This window comes from Lutjanus erythropterus, chromosome 20, assembly GCF_056507025.1.
Source record: "Lutjanus erythropterus isolate fLutEry1 chromosome 20, fLutEry1.hap2, whole genome shotgun sequence".
Classification (NCBI taxonomy): domain Eukaryota; kingdom Metazoa; phylum Chordata; class Actinopteri; order Lutjaniformes; family Lutjanidae; genus Lutjanus; species Lutjanus erythropterus.
The window spans coordinates 4,383,942-4,410,341 of record NC_139336.1 but is presented as its reverse complement, the minus strand read 5'-3'; the positions used below and the strand labels follow the sequence as shown (position 1 = coordinate 4,410,341).

Here is a 26,400-nt window from a genome sequence, read left to right as displayed (position 1 = left end):
GTGCTGGAAATCCTTGACAACACTTGAATTTTAATATTTTCAAGGTTTGAAAAGTACTTGGACTGTGAAAAAAGTGCTTGAACCTGTAATTAATCAGAACTGTAATTGCATTAGTTTAGTATTTAACTGATTTAATTGATAATTAATCAATAGTCTAGAAATGGCGTTAATGACACCTCGTTTGACATTGTTTTACCTGGTTATTGATTGTATGATTGCATGATTATTGATTAGAAACAAGTGACACAAAGTGGCAGGGACCCCCTGTGATATCTGGTGCCCACCTAAGGAGGGCTCGGACCCCAGGTTAGAAACCAACGCACTAGTGGAGGTGTTAAAAGTACATGCATGTAAGCAGGTGCACTTGGTGTGGATGGGTGGGTAAAACACAGCAGCTGCACATGACAGACTGAGCTTTAGCTCTTACGTGAGGCAAATAGTCATCATCGATTGTTTGATGTATGATATTCCACTTAAGTCAGATTCAAAACTGACAGTACGTCCTTTTTATAGACGAATCCAGTGAAGTCCTGGAAGTTACCAAGTCATTGCTGCAGTGGCGTCTCCCTACAGTATGAGCATGAATGAATGCAGGCTGTCATAAGGAGTTTACCATTTTCTACTTTTATACTTACTTTTCATGTAATTTTACTTTTGACAACAATGTCCAGGAAGTCTGGAGGAACCTGTGCGGCTCGGCTGCTCCAACAGTCATGTCAAATTTCAACTTTGGACAAAAACAGAAGTAAAATACACAAAACTTTACTTGATGAAGAGAGCTGCTGTCTGAGACTCTGCAGAGATTCACTGAGTGCACAGAGGACCAGCATGAGTCACAGTGGATCAAAATCAATTCAATACCTGAAAAATGTGTTTTCTTATGTATTTTTTAATATACATATACAGTTTTTCACTTAAATGTGGTGGAGATGGTCTGTTTTTCTCTTCTTCATTGTCTATTTCCAGCTGCTGTCACAACCAATGTCTAACTACTAAGTAACATTTGAATAATGTTAAAATAAAAGTTACTGAGGGCTGCTGTCAATCCAATTATCTGTGAACATTTTGACTGAAACCGTGAAAAATCTCATGAGAGTCTCGCAAATTAAGGGTTCCCTTTTAGACCCAACCAGCAGACACAGAGAGTGACGGTTATGACATGCAACCGCAGCGATGACGGCGGCGCAAGATGGCTGAACACGCAAAGCGGTCGCTGGATTTGTCTATAAATGAGGCCCCTTCTCTAAGTAATGCACTCTTGGTATTTTGTTCTCATGAAGCCAAGTTAACAGCAGATCTAAGGATAAAAGTGACAAAGTGATGGACTGAATTGGATTTGTTGGGAGAAATGAAGTAAGGAAACATCTGTTTCCTTAGTTTTTACACTGATGATCAGATTTGATTCTACTGTCATTATTTAATGTATTCCTGTGATGAGGGAAAGAGCATAAAATCATATCAAAAGCATGACTTTATTATCTTATGCAAACAAGGTAAAAATATCTTCTTCTGAGACTTTGGGGGTTCCATGGCTGTCACTCCCAAATTGATATATAGGAGTTTGTATGCAGGGCTTATCAGACAGCAACTACATCAGATTTTTTTCTACCTTTGATGAAACAGAAGACAGTATTTTTTTCTGCGAGCAGAGAGTTGAAATCAAACAGAAGCAGCTGTTGTTTGTTCGACTCTCAGGAGAAAATCTGCAAATTAACCTTCCGGTGTTTTCATTCTCCTTCCAGCTGGGCCTCTCCGCTCGTCTCCGTCCTTTCATGTCTTTGTCTCGGCGTCCCTTCTGAGTCTGTCTCTGTGTTCGCATCACATTCATATTCTGTTTACACTCCGCTCTCAACAGTCGCTGCCTGCAAACATCACATGATGTTTACAATAAACAGCGGGGGTCTGTGTCTCCAGTATGTCACGTCTGGGTTCTGATCATAAATCGCTGTATTCTGACATGTTAAATGAGTGCCAACGAGGCATGCTGCTGCTCACATGATCTGAAGATCCTTCAGAGCTTCTTAAAGGCAAAGAAAGTATTTTTCCTTAAAACACTCCTAGGTAGCATATGAAAATGATTTTAGAGGAGAGGGGGCCTGAATTTTCACTCTACAAATAAATAAATAAATAAATAAAACACTTTCTTTGGACCCTCTTCTTCACTTAAATATAACATTGATCCATTAATAACTGTAAACTAACTAGTAACTACTAAAACTGGCAAGTCATGAATCATTTAATTGATTAAATTAATGCATTAAATAAAAATAAAAAATTTAATAGCCAGACTATGCATGTATGTATGTACACTGTTGCTTTAAGGTAACCCTAAAATTAACTCTTTTCTTCTTAATTTCTACAAATTACCTCCACCCCCCCGGTTTGGGAACCACTGCTTTAAAGAAAAGACACCCCAAGGTTTACACTAAAAAATATCTTGAATGTGTATTCAGATTATGAGTACTTGGTCGGTTTTATGTCAAAATATTGTTTTTTTTACCAATTGGAATCCGCCGGCAAAAGCTTAAATTTGACAGTGCTGTGGAACAGTGGCTCTCAACCTGGGGGTTGGGACCCTCAAAGGGGTTATAAGACAATTTCTGAGGGTCGCCGCATGGTTTTAGAGAAAGAAGCATGAAATGAAAGCCAGGAAGTAGCTCTCAGCCCCTTAAAGAGTTTCAAAATAAGGGACAAGCCCTCAAAAATATGCTAAATATACTAGGAAGCATGATTGGAAATGTGGTCTGCATTTTACTCTATGCAAAGCTTTATACATTTTTCATCGGCAGTTCTGATTGGACACACATTTGTTGCCTTTGTGCCGCAGTATTGAGCTTAACCAAGTAGCTATAGCCAGTTTTGCTAAAAATGCCATGAAACAACTACTATGCAGCAAAGTCTTCTCAGAAAAAGTCTTCCAGCTGAAGACAACAGGAGACTGGACAGGAAATGGAGACTGTGTCTCAACGTGGGTCCACCTGAAAGTCCAACAGCAGCGCCATCAATTGAGAAATGCAACAACAGAGCCCCGAGCTCCGACCAAGCTTCAGAAAATCCAGTGTTTTGTTGTTTTGTTCTGGCCATTAAATAATCTAATATTTCAGGTTGTTTTCTTCAAAGCAAACCAGCAATCAGCTGTTGTTCAGGTGTCTGAGTACAGCAGAATACATGAGCAGCCTCAGTGTGAATGCATCAGCAGCTGAGGAGCAGTCAGACGATAAATACAAACATATTTTATTTATGAAAACCTCCTGAAGCAAACAGACGGCTCACATTTTATATTTCCTGACTGCATTTGATTCTGGATGTGATTCTCTGTCTGCAGACAGGAGGGTTTCTGTCAGCGCAGGATTGTGGACCATTTTTTGTTCTATTTTATTTATTTTTATTGTTTTTGTGGATGTCAGGCTGTTACCAGTTTATAGGCAGGCTTTTTTTATTCCTTACCCCAGGAGCTTTGAGAAATGACACGGCTTCATTCTTTCATTTGCCACAAAACACTGAGCACTGAAGGTGTGTGTGTGTGTGAGAGAGAGAAGAGCAGAGACATTTAGTCCTGTCTCTGCTCATGGAATAAGGATTTTAGGGTTGATGTTAGAATTAGGTTCATGTCCTCTTAAGACATCAACCATGTAACTGCAGCATCCCTGAAGTGAGGCTAGCAGGAGACCTCCTGTCGCCTCTCTGCTGTCACGATGAAAACAAAGGCAAAAATGCCCCGAAACACTCACCCAGTACGTTCAGCTCTGCGAGTGCAGTGATGTTGTGGTTCTTGTTGGACGCTGTACAGCTGTAACCGCCAGAGTCGTCATCAGTGACGCTCCTGATGATCAGATTGCTGCCCGCCAACAGAGAGTACTTCTTATTCCTACAGACAGAGCAAGAGGCAGGTTGTTCTCTTAATCCGTGTTTGTTTTATCAGTTAAGGTAATTCCTTTTTATGTCACTGTCATCAAATCCTGTGAAAAGACCAAAACCAACAATGTGTAAGTCTGTCCCTCAGTGCTTTCTGACTTTCCCTACCTTCTCAAAGTCCACTGGTTCCTGATGAGACATTAGTCTTCAAACAAATGTACTGTCGGTTCATCCTTGAATAACTTTCAATGATTTTCTCAAACAACTGGTCACTGTAGTTTTTATCAAACATTACTCAAACAGGAGGAAATAGAGCATTTGTTAGCATTTGTTATTAGTACACTCATTGTTGGTTTGGGTATGTTCATGAGATTTGTTGACCTTAAAAAAAGAAATAATATACAATAACTAAACTTATATTAAAGACTGGGTCCTGTTGGGGTACATGTGTGGCTCTAATGGTCAAAATATACTCAGAATAGATTATTTTGGTTACTACATGGGTTAAACATGGATTATCTCAGAGTAGTGTGTAACATAAACACATTCAAACAGACAGACAGTCAATCAGACAGACCAGCTCTGGATCAGCTCCTCTCCTCTCCTCCACTGGATGCTCGGGGTCGGGTATCCGGAAGCGGCGCACTCCAGCACGGCGTCGGTTCCCAGCAGAGCCGTCACTCTGGATGGACGCTGGAGGAACTGGAGGTTCCTGCTCACCCCGGGCTCTGAGAGACAGAGACAGAGACAGAAAGAAAACAGGGAGTGAGAAGATGAAACATGGTCCATATTCTGAGATACATACAGATACACTACATTAACACAGCAGCGGTGTGTGATAGTTGAACATGCCATCATAAAAGAATGGCTGGTGATTAATCTGGTTTCAGGCTTTCAATCAGATGTTGGAACCTGGCTGTAGGGATTATCTCCCATTCAGAGACGAGAGCATTACTGATGTCCAACACTGATTGTGGGTGATGAGGTCTGGCTAACAGGTGGTGCACTTCACTCCAAAGGTGTTAGGGGGAGTTGGCCAGTCCAGTTCTTCCATATCAAACTAGGTAAATCATTTCTTTATGCAGCTTGCTTTGTGCATGAAGGCTTTACTAAACTTTTACAAAGTTGAAAGAAGTATTGTCTAAAATATCATTGTATGCTGTAGCACAGATACTCTTCTGTTTCCATAAATGTGTCAGCAACTCTGAGATGTACATGTGTCATCACTGAAGTGTACCCCAGTTTTGATCATTTTATTTTACGATCAGACCCACAGTTTCACTGTGAGCTATCACTGTGGGCATGTAAAGCATTTACGGCCAGATAATGAAATAAACGAATCAATAAATAAAACTAAAACTTGATTTTCTTCTTGTTTATGAGCATATAGGCCAATGAAAATTGTTGGTCCAATTAACAGAAGTCTCTGTTTCAGCTGAGCAAGGACAATTGATGCGGTCGCTGTCCTTGGTGCTGAAAGGATGAGTAGGCAGAGTTTCCACTTCAGAAACTTTCCCCATGGACAAGGTACCGTTGGAGAAAATTACTGTGTTTTCACAAAGGGACCAGGTCTAAATTAAGTTCTGGGGTCACTATTTTACCCGTCAGAGAGCTTTGGAGCTGGGGTCTGCTGCGCAACACTTCTGATTGATCAAGTACCATTTTTAAAAATCTGAAAGAAAAAATGGAACAAACCAGTTCAATTATTGTGCTTTGACATATCAACATGGAGTTAGAGAAGAAAACATACAATAAAGTCCAGACACCGGTGTTGTATAGTTGCACACAGCTCTTGGTTTTTCATATGTCATGTCATGTGGAAACAACGGGCTGAAGAAACATTTTAGTTTAGAAACTAAAAGTTCTGAGGACCTTGGGTGGAAACAGCTAAATCAGTACATTTTGCAAAACAGGACACTAGAAGAAATTTGGACAGAAGGTGGCACTGAACAATTTCAAGGGGCTGCAGATCATGTTGAAGCATGTAAACAGTAAGATGGCTAAAAGTTAGGTCCATAATTCTAAATCTGTGCAGTCATAGTGAAGTAAATACAATAATTGACCAGAGGGTTGTGTCAGAATAATGGCATCTTTGGCCACTATACTAGAAGGGATTATCATAATGAGAACGTTAAAGTGTTAAGAGATATGTGTGGCAGTATTATTTATTTTGGTATGAGGATGGTGTGAGCAGGAAGGTCAGTGTCATAGTGTTGGTGAGAAACGATGTGTGAAAATGAGTCAGAAAGATAGCTGCTCTTTCTGTAGTTTAAATATAATTGGTGTCAAACATTGAGGCTGATGTGAATCTTAATAATTTCTTCTTTTATTACTCACTTCTTTTGGAATGTTTTTGGTCATAAAACAAGAATGGTGCCACAGGAAATGTCAAGAGATCACCGATGTTATTAGGGCTCCTCCAAGCATCATGCACGTTCATGGCAATGCACTGAACAGCTGTTTAGATATTTTGGTGTGGGCCAGTGTGGTGCACGAACCTCGCCTGGGGACAAGGCAGATCTGCTGAGCTCAGGTTTCATTTGCTCCTCTGGGGCCAATCACAAGCATTGATTTAAGACAGGGATCAAAGTTTATGTTCTGATCTACTTGCCCAAAGTCAACTTTTACTTGCCCCCTATGCAAGTTGTTTTATTCATAAATGTTTATCAAGTAACAGCAAACTCATTGAATCAGGCAAGTGAACTAATAGATTTACCAGCTGTTACGACCCCTAGCTTGTGGTGGGAAAGGAAATGCAACATAAAACCAGTTATAAATTGTAAAATTAAGTTATTAATTTAACTCAGTGTTGGGAAATTGGCAAACAATAACTTTACTATAATTGACACACTCAAGAAACAACATCGAGAGGCATAATTGGCAAACTGAATGTCAGAATGTCAGCCACCCAGACTGACGCTCTCACTGAGCTTATATAATGTTGTTCCCCCAGCTGCAGCCCAGTGATTGGTGGACTGGAGTAGGACCGCACCAATCAGTAGACTGGACAGGGCGGGAGTGGGAAAATTGGGTAGACCACGCTCACCCCAGCTGGAGCCAACCAGGGGCTGGGGTCCACACAATTTAATCAACATAGACAGAATTACATGGCAAAAAGGTTAGGCAAAGAGGAGGGCACAGAGGTGGCTGTAACACCAGCCAGATGTGGTAGTTCACTTGCCCCAGGCCAGTGGGCGATACTTATTGATGAGGTGGGAAAAGTCACCAATCTTAGGAAACACAGATCAAACTGCCAAATGAGGCAGTGTTGATCAAATATGAATCAATATTCTGTTACTGCATTGCCTATTTCTTGCATCAAGTGTTTTCAGAAATATGAATGATATGATTCAACAAGCTGCAGAAATCCCCAGTTAGTGAAACACAGTGGAAACACAAGGAGGAACCTCATACCAAAACCTCATGAGGCTCTTTAAAGTATGTCAACACATGGACAAGAAAACATCTGAATCTGAGGTGTGACCAACCTGATGATGTCACACTGACAGATGACTGGCTGTCTGAATCTCAAACCTCTCTCAGCACGACTCTTTTGAAGGCTGACAGAGGTTGAAACTTTCATGTTTTCAGACTCAGATTTTCTATCAGATCTTATCTAAGAAAAACTGAGACACACACACACATATATATATACAAACACACAGACACACACTGCTGCAGTGGGTCAGGTCGTGTTCGCCCTCAGGTTGGCCCTCAGGGCTGGAGGGTTCTCAAAGACCGACGAGACGATTTTCTTCAGGAGACAGGAAATTACATCAACATTCCCCACGGCACTAACACACACACACACACACACACACACACACACACACACACACACACACACACACACACACACACACACACCTTGAACCTGAAATTTTATGGTAATCCTCTATTAATCATGGACTACAAATGAAACATTTAGTCATTTCACCTAATTTCTTCAGCCAGGGATGAATCTGATTAACCTGATTAAGTTTGTAGGTCAGTAATTTAAAGAAATACAAACATTAAAGGGAAAATTCACCACTTTTCATGTGGATGTCCAGTCAGTGTTGGTGGTAAATGTAGTTTATTGAAGTAATGAAGTAATCAGTGTTGCTATATTGACAGAAAAAGCTAAGTGCTTCTGCTGCAAAATCTGCTGTTCGTCCTGCTTCCAGTGATGTCACAGTGATGTCACCATGGTGTAGTTGGTGTTAAGGAAGAATTACAGGCTATTTCAGCCTGTTAAATGAGTATTTTTGTCACCTTATGTTATGTTCTGGCCAATATAGTATTAGCTTTAGGCGAGGGTGGTGATGCATGGCAACATGGGCATGGTGGTCAGACGTTCATATGCAATGCATCCTGGTACATATAGGCACTGCCAACATGGCTCAAAGAGCAGGAGAACTCAGCTTTCTTGACCAATAGAGCAGCACTGAGGAATTTATAATTTATTTATTTACTGAGGAATTAGAGGTTTTTAGTTTCAGAAAGCATCACAACAAATTTAAGAAAAAAATAAGATTAAGCCTTTTGTTTTCTCTTCTTTAAGACGTCATATGGATATTGAGAGCTATCCATCGCATTTTATTTGTATATTTGTGATGTGTTCCATCACAATGAGCACTTTTCTGTTAGAGGCACATTTTCACGTGTTGATGCAGGATGTGTTTCCTGGGTCTAACGGGCTCTGGATGATGGAGCAGGTCACAACACATCTATTAGACAGTTTGAGTTGTGTTTGTTGTTGTTGTCTTTTTGTGTTATATTGGGTCTTACTGTGAGCACGAAAGTTGAACATGTATTGATGTATCTTTCGGTTATTGAAGTATTGTTAAAATATATATAAAATATTAATGGAGACCCCAGGAAGAGTAGCTGCTGTTACAATAAAAGAGCTCATGAAAAGAATTGCAAATTTTCCCTTTAATTTATGATTTTAAGAAAAAAAAGTTGTTTAATTGTCTGTATGCCACACTTGATGTTTATATCCCATTTGAAATTTCGATATATTTTTTCATATGCTCCAACTGTTTAATATTACTGTATAAAATAAATGTATATAATGTATGTTGCCATTATAATTATACTTTTATTCTTTTTCAATTTTTATTTCATTCTCACACTTTTATGTTTGCTATTCTTTAAATTACTTAAATTTTAATTTGTGTTTTCATGTTTTGTTATTTTTGTGTTTCACACCATGTTACTTTGTTATTTCATATATACTGTATACATTATATCATATATCAATTTTAAATGTAAGTAGATAGGATTTTCTGCAGTACATTCTTCAGTGAACATTTCCTGCAGCAGGGACAGATCTGTGTGATTCATATACAGCATTACACACACACACACACACACACACACACACACACACTAAATAAGATGTAAAGCTGTATGACCTTAGGACTCAGGAAGAAAAAACAAAAGAAAGAGCAAGAGAAAACAAGATCATCAGCAGAAATCTGAGCAGTGAACACGAGGAGACAAAAGAAGACGACTAAATGTCCACGCAGCAGATTTTTTTTTGGGGGGGGGGGGGGGGGGGGGGTTGGTCACAGAGAAGAGTAAAGAGCGAGAGATCACAGAGATAATCACTGAGCGGCGGTGTGACTCCTTTAATGTTTTCATGGACACGCCGCCAAAGGAGCCTGTCAGCAAATCAGATGACACGCCAATGCCACTCGCATCGCAATGAGGAGGAGGAGCCAAGACACACTGTGATACTAACAAAGACACACACAAAATCTACACTCTCATACACAACACCTGTATGAAAAACCATTTATTGTGTGTTTTTTTGTGATTTCTATTATTTCCCTGCACTGTAAACCTCTGAAATGTTGAAATAAAGCTAAACTGTCCCTTTAATGTGTCTCCAAACACAATTACTGTATAATTCATCAGGTTTACAAAGCTTTCACTCAGTTCACTGCACCATCAAACAGGCTCATTGGATTCTTTTTGCTTTTTACGGGCCAACAGGAAGGTTATTATTCTCTTCTGTTTGTGTCTGATCTCGTTACCTGATTTTATTTTTTTATTGGTGCCCAGTAAAGCTTCCATTTCTAAATAAAAGTAACTAATCAGACCCTGAAGAGACTTTAAAAAAACAGAAAGTAACACCTTTCTCTATCTATCAGCAGCAACATTAACAGGAGTAACTCGGCTCTAAATACTGGGTTACCCATGAGCCTCGGCTGGCATTGCTGTGGAAAGAGAGGCCAATCAGATGCTCTGAAAATGAACTGATTTTAACTGCTAATGCTACTAATGTTTTATCAGGTATCTGATTTAATCTATGTTCTGGTCCTTTGCAGAGATCCTCTGCAAGCATCTGTCTGTGTGGAAATAAAAATCTTCCATTATGTTATATATAGTGTCACCTTGCGAGGCAACTGGATTCACAAGATAGACCCGATAGACAGATGGTTCACCCAGTCACCTATCTAGTGTTTTTTTGAAAGTGCCTGCCCTTTTCCAAATACTGGCTGAGGACGATTTCCCAGACGTTTCTGTGCAGGTTACTTACAGTGATTCTGTTGGAGGAAAAAACTCAGTCCAAATGATTCTAGATCAGCTTTCAGATTTCAGATTTCAGAATATATTTTAGGCTCATCTGATGGGAATTTACAGGCCAGGGAAGAGGTTAACCGGTGAGCTTTAGAGGTACAGGAAGGTGGATTTTGTTACTTTTGAACTGAGCCAGGCTAGGTCTCAACCCATGATTTGGTCTTAAAGAGCTAAAGAGCTAAAGCTAAACTAACTAGCCGCTGGCTAGTCTACAGCACAGACATGAGTGTGGTTATGCCCGCAGGCTTGTACACTTGTATCTCAAAGAACCAGATGTTTTCTAAAAGTTATTGATCTTTCTTACCCAGTAGAATTTCATGGCCGTCCAAACCTTGTAGAGCTCCAAACAGCAGAAATGAAGCAATCCCAACTCTTCAGTGAACCTTTGCGTGAACCATGATGTTGTTGACAGCTTATGGTTACAGCTACATGAGTACACCGTAGCTTTACATGTCACCTCTTCACTCATAAATCTCACTAATCTGGTTTATCCAGACTCACAAATACTGAACAAAGCAGAAAGTAGGACATCAAAGGTCACTCAGACTGTGATGCCTTATCTGCAGATGGCACACGGGAATCAAATGCTGCCATCTGATTATCTCTGACCTCTGACCCCTGAGCATCTCTGATGGCTCCACCTGTTAAAAACTTTATAAAGTCACGGTTCATAAAATTCTTACTGAGTCCGAATCATTAAAGCTTAATCCATCTGTTCCATTAAAACTTCATACAGATCAAAGAGAAGAAGGGATAAAAAGAGGGATTAAACTGGAAACCATGTCGTGTGAAACCATCTGCGTGGCAACAGGCTGGGAAAATGCACTAGCCCTTTAACAGCATCTTTACGGAGTAAAAATCATTAAAGTTTTACCAATCTGATCCTTTAAAACTTCACACTGATCAAAGTGAACAAGCTAAAACTGGAAGCTCTATGAAATGTCTGAACTATCCTCTGAAGCCTGACAGAGAAGGAAAAACTACAATGTTGAGTAAAGTTCTCTCCCTAGAGTCCAACAGATATCGCTTTAATAGATGGGAGCAGGACACGTTTAGCACAGCTTAGCAGAAAGACAGAAAGCAGGGCGAAAATGCTAACCTACCTCCATCAAAGGAGAAATGCAATGTGTGCTGTCGTCCCTTCACCACATCATCAAAGAAGAAAAGAAGGCGAAAAAGACCTCGTTAACTCTACTTGGAGAGTCTGATGTTCATTCAGCCAACAGGTCTTAGACCTGGACCTCCATCCTGCTGCTTCACAGTGTGTGTAAAGTCCATGTCAGTAATCCAAAGAGAAGCAGACACAAGTACAACACACAACAAAACCTCGCTTGTTGTAGAAGTCACAAAATACAGTCATGGAAATATGGAGAGCATTTAAGCTACTTACAAAGCTTTTAGGATTTACACTCTCAGAAAGTTGCACACTGGAGGGACGGATGAGGATTCACTGAAGAGTGTTTGTTGTATTTAAGTCAAGGAGGCTTGTATTTTTGCACCTATTTGCTGTTAATGTGTTCTTAGTTATGTATTAAGCTACTTCTTTGTGTATCTGTTATCTTATTTGCTGTTATGTTTTTTCTTACAATGTAGGTTTATTTCTGAAAAAGTAAAAAGAATTCAAAATGTAAATGGTAAATTCTGTGATTTGTTTAAAGTTTTGATTTGTTTTGTTTTGAGTGTCATTGGCTGTGTATTGGCAGGAATCTGGCCATACGATCCATATCACGATACAGGGGTTATGATTCAGTGTATTGCAATACTGGAAGTAAGGTGATACATTACTATTTTTAAGTCATAAGGAAAACTATGATAGTATAAAGAACACACCATGCATACAATCTTGAAATAGTTTACCATTTTATGTAATTAGAGCAGTGAAGATAGATAACAACACTACTATCTAGGGGGCGGGAGTTCAAACACAACACAAAATGAACCACTGCTATGACTATTATATTCTCACAATATACAGTGAGAATCTGTACTAGTGTGAGATTTTATTTTTAAAGCATTTTATTTTTTGAATAATTGATTTAAATTTTTTTAATGCATTTTCTCATTTAGTTCATTTACTCAATTCTAGAGTACATGTATCCATATCTGAATCCTCTAGCTGGCTGGAGGGCTGGGGAGTTTGTGGCAGAGGCAGGACCTTTTTAATGTTCTCCTCGTGTCCATGTGGGTTCTCTCTGGGTACTCCTGGCTTCCTCCAACAGTCCAAAGACATGCAGCAACAGGTTAATTGGTAACTCTAAACTGCCCTGAGATGAACTGGCGACTTGTCCAGGGTGAACCCCGCCTCTTGCCCAATGTCAGCTTATTTATTTACTATATAGTTTATTTGTTGTATTTAAAGCTGCTGCAAGTGGTTCTGGAGAAAAATAGCTGATTGTTGAATCTCACTCCTTATTGAGTGATTAATCTGATTTATTCTACATACAGCAGGACTGTGGTTTGACCCTCCTGGGCTTCCCTCCTACTCTGCCTCTGGGATGTTTGACCAGAGTGGGATTAGCTGCTGCAAACCTGTTAAAAGTATTTTCCTCCACGTGCGAGGGTGGATGGGCAGTTTGAAATTCAAAGCACTACATGCGATTATCCAGCTGAAGATCGACACTTCGGGCTCCCTCCGGGCGCCCCACTCCCCTGCTGGGATCGAGCAAAGAAACGCTTCCCTGGCTGGAGTCAAAGCGGTGTTTAACCAGGAAGAGAGTGAGCTAACCTAAGCTGTAATCTGGCTGATGAAGTGGACGGTGTATGGACTCGTATAATTGGACAGAGTGGAGTGTATGGAACATCAGCGTCTGACAGACTCCCCGCAGACTGATGAGGAGCCGCTTCCTCTCAGTCCAGACACATTATTAAAATCACATCTCACACTCTATATATTCATTACATCACATTTCATTTTAAAATGAGACATCCAGTGCCGGGAGGAAATGAACAAAAATTACTACCTGACAAAATGATGACTGCAGGAAAAGAACTCACCATTAAGTAAAACTGCTGGAGCAGTACTTCACTGTAACAAGACTGGAAATATAAGTCTGCTTTTCTAAGGTTGATAACACAAATAATATTTCAAATAAGTTTCATATTTCAGGCAAGAGGTTAAGGTTCTGGTTATCAAGATAAGTTTATGAGGGCATAATAGATAGACTCTAAAATGTCATCAACCTTTCTGACTTCCTCCACTTTCTGCTGGTGAAGTACTTGATTGATCAAGCTTCACATGCTGGTCTATACAACACAGAACTGTTAGCTGCAGATTTTATTGCACCATCCCTCACCTATATTTCCAACTTCACCTTCAGAACTAATATGACTCCCAAAATATGAAAAGTCTCCCCCTGCTAAAAGGGAGGAAGGTCATTTCACAACTGCAGGCTGATCTCTAAGTTGTCAGTTCTGGTAAGTGAACAACTTCTGGCTTTTTTAAGAAGCAGAACTGTGTAGCTCTGTTTATTGACCTGTCCAGAACTTTTTGATACTACTGACCATCTTGTTCTGAAAGAGAGGTAGTTTAGTATTGTAATATCTGATCAGGGAGTCGGACGGTTTGTGAATGACTTCTCAGACAGATCTCCATGTGTCCTAGTTTATCTCTACATCTCTACCTATCTCTACCTGGTGTACCCCAGGGCTCTGTCTTCGGTCTGCTGCTATTTTCTAAATAGTTTGGTTCAAAATGCAGATGGAGACAACCTTCATTTCTATGCAGATGATACAGTGATATCTTGTGCTGGTTTCAGAGGTTATGGTTATATTTCAGGCTGTCTTTAACAACATTTCTCAAATGGTAGGAAAAGCCCAAGAAGCCTGTAAACACTTTGAAGTTGAAGGAGTTTTTCAAATGCTAAAAGGTTTTTTGTTTGTTCTTGTATTTTCTATGCAAGATATTTATTTTTTGGTTATCAGGTTTATGAGGGCATAGTTGACTCTAAAACGACATCAACCTTTCTGTTTTTCGCCCCTTTCTGCCAGTGAAGGACTTGATTGATCAAGTATTGAACATGTGTTTTAGCATTTAAGCTTCATTCACATGCTGGTCCATACAAATTAGCAGCAGATTTTATTGCACTCTCCCTTACTTATATTTCCAACTTCACCTTCAGAACTAATGTGACTCCCAAAATATGAAAGTCTCCCACTTCGAAAAAGGGAGGGAGGTCATTTCATTAAGTAATTTTATAGACCCATCTCCAAGTTGCCAGTTCTGGCTAAGGTCTCTGAGCGGCTCATAAGTGAACAGTTGAAGTTTTTTTTTTTTTTAATCAAAAAATGTCATTCTATCCTAAGTTGTCAGTACTGTCAGTTGATCCTTTGACAACTCATAAGTAAACAGTTGAAGAAGTTTTTTTTTTTTTTTATGTAAAAATTACATTCTATCCAAACATGAGATTAGATAGAGTGGCCAACTATGGCTAACAACATCATTGGTATAATTTAAACAAAGCAGAGCTTTGTAGCTCTGTCCACTGCTTTCCATACTGTTGACCATCTTATTCTAAAACAGAGGTTATTTAGTTTTGGTATATCTGGCCAGGCAGTGGGATAGTTGGGTTGAGTTAGTTAACAGTCAGACAGGTCTCAGTGTGTCCAAGCTAATAGGCTCATCTCTAACATTTGTACTGGTGTACCTCAGGGTTTTGTCTCAGTTCCACTGATATTTTCTAGCTCTATGATATATTTTATGCAGATGATGCAGAGAAATATTGTGCTGGTTCCAAGCGCCATCTAGTTCCATTGTATTGTAGAGAAGACAGACATATCTACAGCTGGTAACTCCAAAACTCAACAACTCATACCAAAACAATCTAAATCAATATAGAACACTACAGGTAGAAAGAAAACTATGCACTTTTGATTTTGAGATGAACTACCCCTTTATGGCAGGTTGACTTATTGATAAATTGATTGAGAGCATCTAATGAACATGTGTGCTACCCTATCGATCAATAAACCAAGCAGCTGTGTGTCTGCAGTCCATCACTGTTCGATCAGTTACCTGGGAGCACTCGGAGCTCGGCGTCCGTCCCCGTCCTGGTGCTGCCGGGGTTGTCAGCCAGACAGCGGTACGTGGCTGAGTCAGGAGGCTGGACACGGCTGACCTGCAGCGAGCCGGATGGCAGCGCCGCCAAGCGGGAGTCGGGGTCAAACGTCAGCGGCAGGTCCTCCCGGTTCTTCTGCCAGCGAATGACAGGGTTTGGGTCGCCCGAAACCTCACAGCGCAGCAGCGCAGTGTCGCCAAGGTACGAGGAGACAGACTCGGTGGGGACAACCACTTTAAGCGGACCTGGAGGGAGACAAGAGGGATAGAGGTCTATGATGAGAAAATTCTGAGTATTGACAGAATTGACTGAGCACAGACATACATATTTTATTGGGTGTTTCTCTGACTATCGCCTAAAGTCTTGACTCTAACAGAACTGGATTAGGATGTGGAGACTTGCTGCTTGGTCCTCACAAGGGTTGCGAGTCCTCATAATGTAGTGTGTGAACAGATTTGTGTCTCTGTGGGATTAATACTCAGAGCCCTCTTAATGTTGGTGTGTGAATAATTTTTGTCTGAGTGGAATTAATACAGAGTCCTCATTCAGAATACTTGCCAAGCCTCCCAAGTTTCCCAATTTTCATTGCACTCCCCCTATTTCCTCCCGGGATCAATGTTCTCCTGTATTTCTCATGATTTCTGACAAATTTTCACAACCTGTTTCTGACACTGCACAGTGAGTACATGAAAATCTTCCTAAGAAGAATTCCTGTTTCTTAAGGAAAGGGTGAAATCTGCAATACCAATTTTTAAAATTAATGAATGAAAGAAAACTGGTGAATATTAGTTAATGCCACAGATTTATGCAACTTTACACTAGAGGGACAATTTGCTCTTTATTCTTTCCTGAGATTTAAGAGCAAAGTTAATGCTGTTGCATTGCACTTGTTTTGTGATTTACTTTATTTTTAAAAAAATCAGCAGAATGCAGGAAACAAAGTATGTGAAACTTGATTTTTTTGTTGCCAAAATCCTCCCCATTTTCAAGGTTTCAGTGTTGACAAGTATGTCATTCAGTACAAACACATGAAACAGAAAAACTTCAACAAAAACTTTCCAGAGTGGCACAGTTTCTTTCTAGAAATACCGTACTGTGCTGTACTAAACTGCACTCAACAATAAATCATCTGAAATGTGTAGAACAATGCAGGAGCAACAGCAAGTCTCAGGCTTTGATAACTCAACTGTGAAATTTTAATTTGTCTGACTGTGTGGAAATCTGATGTAAGCAGTACTTGAATAAATAAAAGCGTGGGACGTCATCAGCACACCCACTCGCTCGCTGTGAATCCTCTCCTGCTGCTGACCCGCTCTGTTCACACATGGGCTCACACTGACTTTGGAGTGAAGAGCTGGCAGGGTAAAGTCTGTTTACTGCTCGGTCCCACTGATTCAGACGTTTTCATTCACACATACAGCTGCTGCAGGTAAAGTCTGAGTGCAGAGCTGCAGTGCACGTGTGAATGGGGCTTGTGATTCACTGTGCGCTACAGTACGACCGCTGCCACTACAATCATTCCTAAACTAACTACTTGTTTTACATCTATTAAAACTACTGCTGTCAGTTCTAATAGTGCTTTGAGTCGGAACCAAAGGACACACGGTGGAATTAAGGATGAAGAGGAAGATGTGAGCAGACAGCAAAGGCTTTTCAGGTTGACAAGGAGACGAGAATGACAAAGGCAAAAAAAACGGAGCGGTAAGAGAAGTGAGGCGCAGCAGGTGCAGATTGTGTGAGAGGGAAAGAGTTAGACACCGAACAGCAGGAGGACAGATGAAAGTCAGACAGAAAAATAGGAGGACAGAGGGACGGGGGGAGAGGCAGTGTCCGGCCTGCTGTGTTTGGGACGCACGCCGTTTCCCGTCTGATCAGATTCACTTCAACAACAAACAGCCTGTGGCCACATAAACACATGACCCTGCTGACTGCCAGCCTCAATCTGCTCCCACACTGAACAAGCCTTGTTATATTATCATCTGAATCTCGTGTGTGGTTGTGTTTTAATTTCAACATGGCTGCCGGGGGCTTCCAGCCAGATTAACTAGAATCGGGGAGAATGTCAGGAATTCAATAAAGAGCAGTTTGTTTTCTCTTCCGTGTTGATGTTTTCTGAGATTTAAATGATCAAACAGGCCAGAATATTTGAAATATTCTACAACTTGCTACCCACTTCTGAACCCTGTGACACGGCGTTTAGACTTTCAGTACCCATCAGTCCTTCTTTTAGGAGGTCACTGCTCCATCAAAGGGAAAATTAATATTAATACTGTGAATGTATTCATGATAAACAACCGCTTATCCGTCCCCCTGCTGTGCAATGTCTCCGGTTGCCTGTCAACCTCATGGTGACAACAAGCCGCTGGGAAGTCGCTACTCCTAGCAGGTGGCAAGAAATTTTTCCAGCATGGACATTATAATTAGATTAGAGACCACCCATGCACAAGTCACAAAATAGAACTAGAATTACCGCCTGGTGGTTGTATGCCTCGCCAATGAGTCAAGTCGCTGTTTACATCCATGTGTGTCCAGACTCAGATTATATATTTAGTGAAGATTTTCACTATACTGACATATGATTTCAGTGAATTATTTCCAGTGGGAAACATGCTGTCTTCACTGAGAAACTACTTTTACAGAGGAGTACAGAGGACTGATAGAGAGCTGAACATTGTGATGTCACACTGAAGTTGACCTTTGAACTTTTGAGTATAAAATGCCATCACCTCATCGTTTTATTCTATTTGATATGTGTGTGAAATTTTGTCATAATTAGTGTATAATTCTTGATGTATGGCTAAAAACATAGGTCACTGTGATCCTCGAGTCCATTTGGACATTTGTGAATAGGATGGAGACGAAGTCAAAACAATCTTGACCCCTCACCTCAACTGACCACCAAAATTTAATCGGCTCATTCTTTGAGTCCAAGTGGTCATTTGAAGAAATTCCCTCCGGGCGTTCTAAATATATCATCAAGAATGGGATTGACATGAGGTCACAGTGACCTTTAACAACCAAAATCTAATTAGTTCAGTTTGAAGACATTTCCTCAAGGGCTTCTTGAGATATTATGTTCACAAGAATGGGACAGACATTGAGTCACAATGATCTGGAACCCTCACGTTTAACCACCTAAATTTAATCAGTTTATCTTTGAGTCCAAGTTGTCATTTGTGTCAAGTTTGAATGAGTTCCATCAAGGCATTCTAGAGGTATCATGTTCCCAAGAAAGGGATGGACATGAGGTCATGGTGACCCCTAAACAACCAAAATCTGATCACATAATCCTTGATTCCAAGTAGTCATTTGTGCCAAGTTTGAAGAAATTCTGTTAAGCTGTTCTTCAGATGGTGAGTCCACAACAAAGAGAAAACAACTTGAAATCGACAAACAATGACAGAAGCACAAGTTATACAGTTCCCAGCAGACCACATATAAAATACTCCAACACTAGTTCCACTAACACATGAAATAACATATTCCAAAAGAATATTTGTGTGGCTCAGGAGCTCATCTATAAAATGAATCAATAGACAAAAAAGGGGCTTTTCACACTGCACTTAGTCCCAGTCTAAGGGATCTTTCACACTGGCGCCATACTGGCTCATTCCAACATGGGCTAACCACAACTTTAGCCTAGAGTTTGCTGACCCTGCTCCAGAGCAGGGTTAGCTGGAAGCTAGTGGGATTATCCCCTGAAAATCAACTAAACATGGGGCTAAAAGGTAGCAGTGTGAAACAGGGCTAAAGGCTGTTATCATTCTAGAATGTATTTAACCCAGGGCTCATAGAAGTGCAGTGTGCATCGCACAGCCCTGGGCTTAGGTTAACCCCAGGGTTAACACGTGTGTGTGAAAAGGGGCAAAGTTATCCCAGGGTCAACTCTTAGCCTATGGCTAGCAATATGCAGTGGGAAAAGCCATAGACAATGTAATACAATTCAAAAAATGTAAATAAATAAACAATTTTTTTGTTTGTGTACGGATTAAACAAACATTAAACAAAGATACAATATGGTAATTAGTGAGTGTGCTGCGTTAAGCTAACACAGATAAACACATTCATCAGAATAACAGGAGCAAGCTGTCTGAGTAGCGCTAGCCTCGCTAGTTAGCTATCTTCCCATGCCTGCTTCCTGTCTTAATGCTAAGCTAGGCTAACCACATCCAAACCTCTCATTCTCAAAGAGAAAGAGAATGAGGCTACTTGTCATATAAAGTTAGCTAATGCTAAATAATTAACACACATACAGATTAACCTCTCTGGTCTTTCTGAAACTTTTGTATTGACAGTGACCCTACATTTGCAAAAATTGTATGCGTTGTTACTTCATATTTTGAAGCAGCTTGCACGTGGGAGAAGTTTGCTTTCTGGACCTACTGCCAGAAAGTCTTTCTGCCAGAAAGCCTCTGTTGGTGTCCAGTGTGAAACCCTAAGTCAATGCTGACTTATTATTTTAACCCAAAGAAATGAAAATATTAAGTCAATTCAGTCTTAAAACATGACCCCCAGTCTCTCAGGTAAAACTATACATTTGACCCATTTAACCACCCCAGCCTCGTCCTTTTACAGAATTTGTGCGTCTTTATACTACTTTACCCGACTTCCTAAAGCCTGTGCTGAACCAAGCATGCATGCATGAGAGTTTTGGCAAATCTACATTGAGACACAACTATTTTTGACAGGAAGCTAGGGGGCAGGATCAAACCAGGGAAGTTGCGGTTCATAGCTAGCATCTCAACCCCTATGTGACAGCACACTTCGCACCTCATATTTAATTATATTTTGGAGAAAAAAAAACTTCAATTTGCTTTGAAAGTTTTGAAAGACAAGCAATGTTTATTTTCACATTGTTGCTCATGTATTTTAAAATTTAAAATGTCACTTTAAAACAAGTTTCCAAATCCCAAGAGTCCCACATTTCTGTCAGCATATGAAACCTCATGAAGATCTTTCATCTGAGGAAGAGACAGAAAAATAAATGCAGTATGGTGTCTTATTTTCCTCGCAGTTTGTGTTTCTGCTATTTTGTTTTCATGCTGGTTTGAATCACTTTCTACTTCCTCTGTTTAACATCGATACACACAAGCAGCCAGGAAACTTTAGCTGTGACACAAACACTAACTCTCTCTTTCAGTTCTGTAACAGAAAAGTTCAATTTGACTCTTGAATCGCAGGCAAGTTGCCGCTGGATGCAGGTTTGTGTGTCTTCACGGTGGCAAGGACTTGAGCCGCTGTGACATCACACAGATCGGAGGCGAAGGGAACGCTGATGTGAATTTGGATCGTGTGTTTTATGTAAGTTCTGCTGCTGTCTGTTCCTATGTGGATCACACTGCTGCCTGCAGCTGCGCGCACACACACACACACACACACACACAATCAGAAAACATATACTCTTGTTTATTTATTTTATTTATTCTGTATTGCTTTAGTTTTAATTCCTGGAGGCTTAACCTTCATCATAACTGCTACATGTCTAACTCATACATCTTTAAACCAATATTATAAACTCATTATGAACAAGTTTTACTTAACAAAACTGGTTTAGGATGAGGGAACTTACTGATCGGTCCTCACAAGGCTTGTAAGTCCTCATAATGTGGTGTGTGAACAGGTTTTTATCCCCATGGGATTAACACACAAAGTCCTCATTGAGTACAAAAAAACATGAAGGAGGCACATTTTGTGCAACAACAACTTCCTAGAATGTCACAAATTCTTTCTAGAAAATTTCAGAAACAAGCAAAACAAATATCTTAAGTTCATATCAAGTTTAAGTCTTAACTCTAACATAACTGGTTCAGGATGTGGGGACTTGCTGGTTGGTCCTCACAAGGACTGACAGTCCTCATAATATTGGTGTGTCAGTTTTTTATCCGCATGGGATTAACACACAAAGTTCTTATTCAGTACAACTACATGAAGCAGGAACACTTTCTTTCACAACAGCTTCCCAAAATGGCACAGGTCCGCAACCTTTATGTTCAAAAGAGCCACTTTTGGCCAGAAAAGAAAAGAAAGTTGTTTGGAGCTGCAACTATGATTTTGCCTGGAGACTTTTCTTTTCCTGGACCTGACATCCATAGCCTCAGAACAGTCAAGAGCAGCCAGCAGCAAAATTTAAAGGAAAAGCTAATTTTAGTTGACAAACTATTCAAACTTTTTTGTTTTATTTCAGAGTACAGACTTATACAGATATTTTTACAACGGAACTATGCATAATACCCCAAAATCCAAAGCTATTTTTTGAATAATTTTGCTCATATCTAGAGATCATTTCATATGCTTTTTACACAGTATACCCAGCCAATTCTAACGCAACACTGACTGTGCTGATACATCTAATTTTGCCTATACATTAAATAAAATATCTAAATTCATGCATTCATGATTCATGCCATAAATTAAAACATGTGGACTCTGTGGATATCTGTGGCACATCGTCATGCTTTGTCATTGAAGTATGTGGCATTCAAAATACGGCATCCATCATTTTGAAAAAATATCTCAACTCCATACTCTAAATGCTCCAGATTTAACATCGTACAATGCTGTGATTGGAGAGTATCCAACATGGATTTCATCATATATGGGTCATACTTTGAAATATCTGAACAGAACCATCTCTGGATCCTGGGGTCTTGCACAGTCAGTTTAGGCCAACAACAACTACATTTTCATTTTTAAATTAATTAAAATGTTAAAAAAAAAAGAACAATTCATTTCCATAAAACATTTTGTCAAAACCACAGAGAGACACTGGATAAGGGGTATGTTTAAGGGGTAAGATGGATTGAATCAGACAGGTAGAGCTGGGTCTCACAAGACTTAACAACTACTGAAGACTGCTTAATGTTTCTTTTTCATTGGATCTGATCTGAGCACATGTTGCCTAAATATGGCAAAACAGAATGAACTGCCTCATGAATCCAAATGTGGAGCAGAGAGTTTACAGTGATCTGCAGTCAGACAGGAGATCCTGATCACACAGAATGAAAGAGATGAAGGAACGCAGCACAGCATGAAGGAAAGTCAGAGAGGAAGAGAAATGGGTCAAACCATCCAGAAGGGAGGATGAGGAGAAGGAAAGAGGGACACAGAGAAAAAAAAGGAGCAAGAAGGAGAAACTTCGACCATGAACTCCACATGCCTTCACTTCAATGTTCTGTCTCAGGATTCAAACCAGCAAAACTCCACATCATCCTCCTCTCCAAAAAAAGGTCTTTGATTTCCATGGTGACGGTGGCTGTTGTCTCCCTGCTGTTTTCATCCTTATTAGACAAATGGACCAAAATAACTCAGTCGGATAATAACAGCAAACAGGCAAGTGCAGCGGAGGGATTTAGGGACGCTGCTGCTCTGAATTTCACGCTGGGAACGATTATTATCTGCTTCTGTGGGTCGAACCTCGCTCCTCCTCGCTGGCCGTTAATTGGGATTTGTCCAAATCCTCAGAGAGTCAATAGCTAATTGGGGATGGACAGAATGAAGGCCGTTCTGTCTCTCCCTCCTCCGCTGTGAACTCAGATCTTTAAAGATAGATAACTTGTGTTTAGAGTGGTTAGGAAACACTATGAAGTCAATGGACTTTTATACAAAAAACTGGGAAACAGAAAAACTCCTGCAAAAAACATGCAAGAGAGTGCTAACATTAGATAAAATTGTTACTATGGGGTGGCACGACATATCATTAACAGCAATGTCCAGTCCACAGAAGAGGCCGGATGTAGCTAGTTACCGTGATTAGCTAGCAAAACAGAGGAGAAGCAGGTGCAGCTACTTAGGGGTTAGGACAGAGGGCGTGGTCTGTTTGTATATTCATGATTCCCTGACTACTAATGGAAGGCAAGGTGTAGAGCTGTATGGAAGCCAAACTTATTTTGCAAAAAGAATATCAAACACAATGTATTACTTCTTGTAGAGTATTTTATATTGTTTAAAACATGACTGTGGGTGGACTTTAATGATCTGTTCTAAACACTCAACATGAACATGGCATGGGGCAGCATTGTTGTTCCAACTTGCATTCTCAAGTGCAATTTTAATGTTCTTTTAATGTTTTATTTTGATGTGTTTCTAGGTTCTTGTAAAGCACCTTGAATTACCTTGTGTCTGAATGGTGCTATATGATTAAACTTGCCTTGCCCCACCTTGCCTTCAAGCCGGCAGCGGAGGTAGTAACAGAGCCGTATAGATGCCATCATGCTATCGAAAATCACACACTGGGGCAGCATTATGCCTGTGTTGTTGGGTTCAGCGTAAAAAGCCAGGTCAGTTCTGTGGGTTCTCAGTTTGAAAAAGGGCTAGAGTGACAGAGAGCTGGCATCAACACTTTAAATTAACATGGACAGTGAAGGCTATTTTACCATGATATGAGGTGGAGGATGAACCTCAAGTAAATTTGGCTATGGCATCAATCAGAGGCTACAATACAAGCTGTGGCAAACAACAAAACTAAGCAAGGAAAAAAAAAAACCAAAGACAGTTAGGAGGAGGAGAATGTAGACCCCGTTATGGTGAAGAAACTTGAGTGCCCTTGGGATGCCGATTGCTTTATACTGGTCACACGCTACTGAAGCTGTCTTTGAACCTCTCTCGCAGTACAATGCAGACCCTCCATTTTGGAACCACAACCAAAAATATCACCATGTTACTTTCACATTGGTCATCTTTGGTCTAGGACATCCCAAAGCCGCTCAGTGTGGACCCGACTTGAGGCCCGGGGCTGACCTTGTAAGTGCCAAATCCACAGAGACGCAAGAGAGAACAGAAGATGTCAAAGAACGGTACAAAGCCAGCTAGTGTTGGTTCTCCTTAGTGCGAGTGATGATAGTGTTATTATTCACCTATGGCCACTTTCATTTCAACTACCTCTACTGTTCCAAAGCTAGAGGCTGTCCATAAATCCCTGGGTGAGTGATCTGATCCTCATCTTCTTCTGTCTACATGTAGAAGCGTCCTTGAGCAAACTGCTCCCTTTATGCCAGGAACTAGGCTCACCATTCTGCCTACTGATCGTCTCGGTATTTCTAAATTCAAGGCGGTCGCTTGAATAGCAGCAAGAATGTTACAACATTTGTTCACGGACATGCCTTACAGGCGTTCTGACGATTTATGTTGCTTTGTCGAAATATGCTACAGAAGCAAGAACTGATAGCAGAGTAACCCAAACCCTAAACCCTCTACCCAGAGAACCGCTAAGTAGCACATCTCGATAGCAATGCTTTCCCTCATTCTCAGTGTTTGCTGACACATTGCTGTGCATGGATGTGGACTGTTCAAAGAAAAGGCAAATTGTAAAGCACTATAAATGCAGATCATTTACAGTTCATTTTCAAATTCCATGGTATTAGCTATCCTGACAACTGTCACTACTTTCTCTGCAGATGAAAGCAGGTCAGCCTGTGTTTCGACATAACAGTTGAGGTGTCAACGGACATAATGTAACTCAGAATCTTTCATCACGGTTGAAGAGGAGCCACATAATTCAGCTTTAACTGAAATTTCAGCTCCAAGGAGACGCATATACAAATAGGGTTTTTGTTGAATAATCTACCAACAATAATCCATATCCACATGCAGTTATATTGCTTTAATTTCAGAGGTGACTTTCTATTTAGTTTCTTCTCATTTTCCTTGTGGAAGAAAACTATTATCAATGTATATTTGTCAAACTTTTCATTGCCTTTGTTTTATTGTCAGTGAATGAAACAGAAGTGTCAGAACAAGTGTAGAATTGTAAATAAATAAATTTCAAATGTTTGTCTCCCCTTATTTATTCTCTAAATCTTTGTATGTCTTTGTGCTCAGTGTTCAGTCTGTGTATTATTTGTTTCTTTCTCTCATCTTTCAGCTGTAGTCTCGTCCTGTTCCTCTTTATTCTCTCTGTTTTTCATTCAGTCTTTTCTCACTTCGCCTGCCTTCTGTCTCCCATTTTTCTTCCTGTTTCTTCTCTCTCCAGTCTTACGGACTCTCTCTATCTCTCTCTCTATCTGAGTGTTCAGTGTTTCTAATTAATTCCCAGTTTACAGTCATGTCTGAACACACACACACACACATACACACACACCCTCACAGTCAGGCTACTAATTGAATTTTTAAGCCGCTGCTGTTCATTAACATTTTGCCTTGTAATGCGTCGTGTGCCGCCTGTGTGTGTGTGTGAATGACATGCAGGCAGAGCTGATTCATATTTTAATGAAATACTGGGATCTGGGGGAATTATTTCCTATTATGTGTGTGTTTTTGTTTAACACACGTGTTTAAGCTTGTGTGAATATTGTCTCAACACTTACACTGACCAGCTGATAGCAAGCTCACTGATCAAATACCTGAACCTGACGTGCTTTCATTATCATTATTATTATTATTCGGGGATTTTTTAGCATTTATTTGATAGGACAGCTCAAGAAAGACAAGAAAGGGGAGAGGACACGCAACAAAGGGTGGAATCAAACCCATGGCCTATCAACTGAGTTCATAGCATTTTAATTCTAAAGAAGAAGTTCCAGGTACTTTCAATGGTGGCTGACAGTGATGTCACTCAGAAGTAAGGATGACTACAACTAACACAACAATTCACTCATTATCCATAACCGGGGATTTCCACCAGATGCAGCTTTGTGGCGTCGTGTGTACGCTGCGGTTTTGTTCTGTCATACGAGTGACTGCAGTTCCCACCAGCAGCGGTTCAGAAGCGTTTCAGCAGCGGAGCGTTTTGCCCGTCTGATTATGTTTACTTCCTTTGATTGTAACATTCTGGATTTTGTCATATTGTTTCCTGTTTAATTTTGTAAAGCTACCTCTTGTGTCAATTCAGTTTCCTGTGTTTTCCCGCCTCTCATCAACCACACCTGAGGCCGCATACTCACCTGCCCCTGATTACCCTCCTTACCACCCCTGTGTATATATACAC

The 26,400-nt window shown here is 40.3% G+C and overlaps 1 protein-coding gene across 1 annotated transcript in view; it reads right to left on the bottom strand.

Moving 5' to 3' along the window:
* The window catches only part of dcc (DCC netrin 1 receptor), a 264,597-nt gene extending 240,908 nt beyond the window's left edge, over positions 1-23,689 (bottom strand). Inside the window, exons 1-4 of the mRNA XM_084746633.1 lie at positions 23,626-23,689; positions 15,437-15,724; positions 4,433-4,583; positions 3,732-3,868 (exon numbers count right to left, since the gene is read on the bottom strand). Of these exons, the coding sequence (XP_084602759.1) occupies positions 3,732-3,868; positions 4,433-4,583; positions 15,437-15,724; positions 23,626-23,689 (640 nt within the window). The remainder of the gene's footprint in view (positions 1-3,731; positions 3,869-4,432; positions 4,584-15,436; positions 15,725-23,625) is intronic.
* Between the last annotated feature and the right edge of the window lie 2,711 nt (positions 23,690-26,400).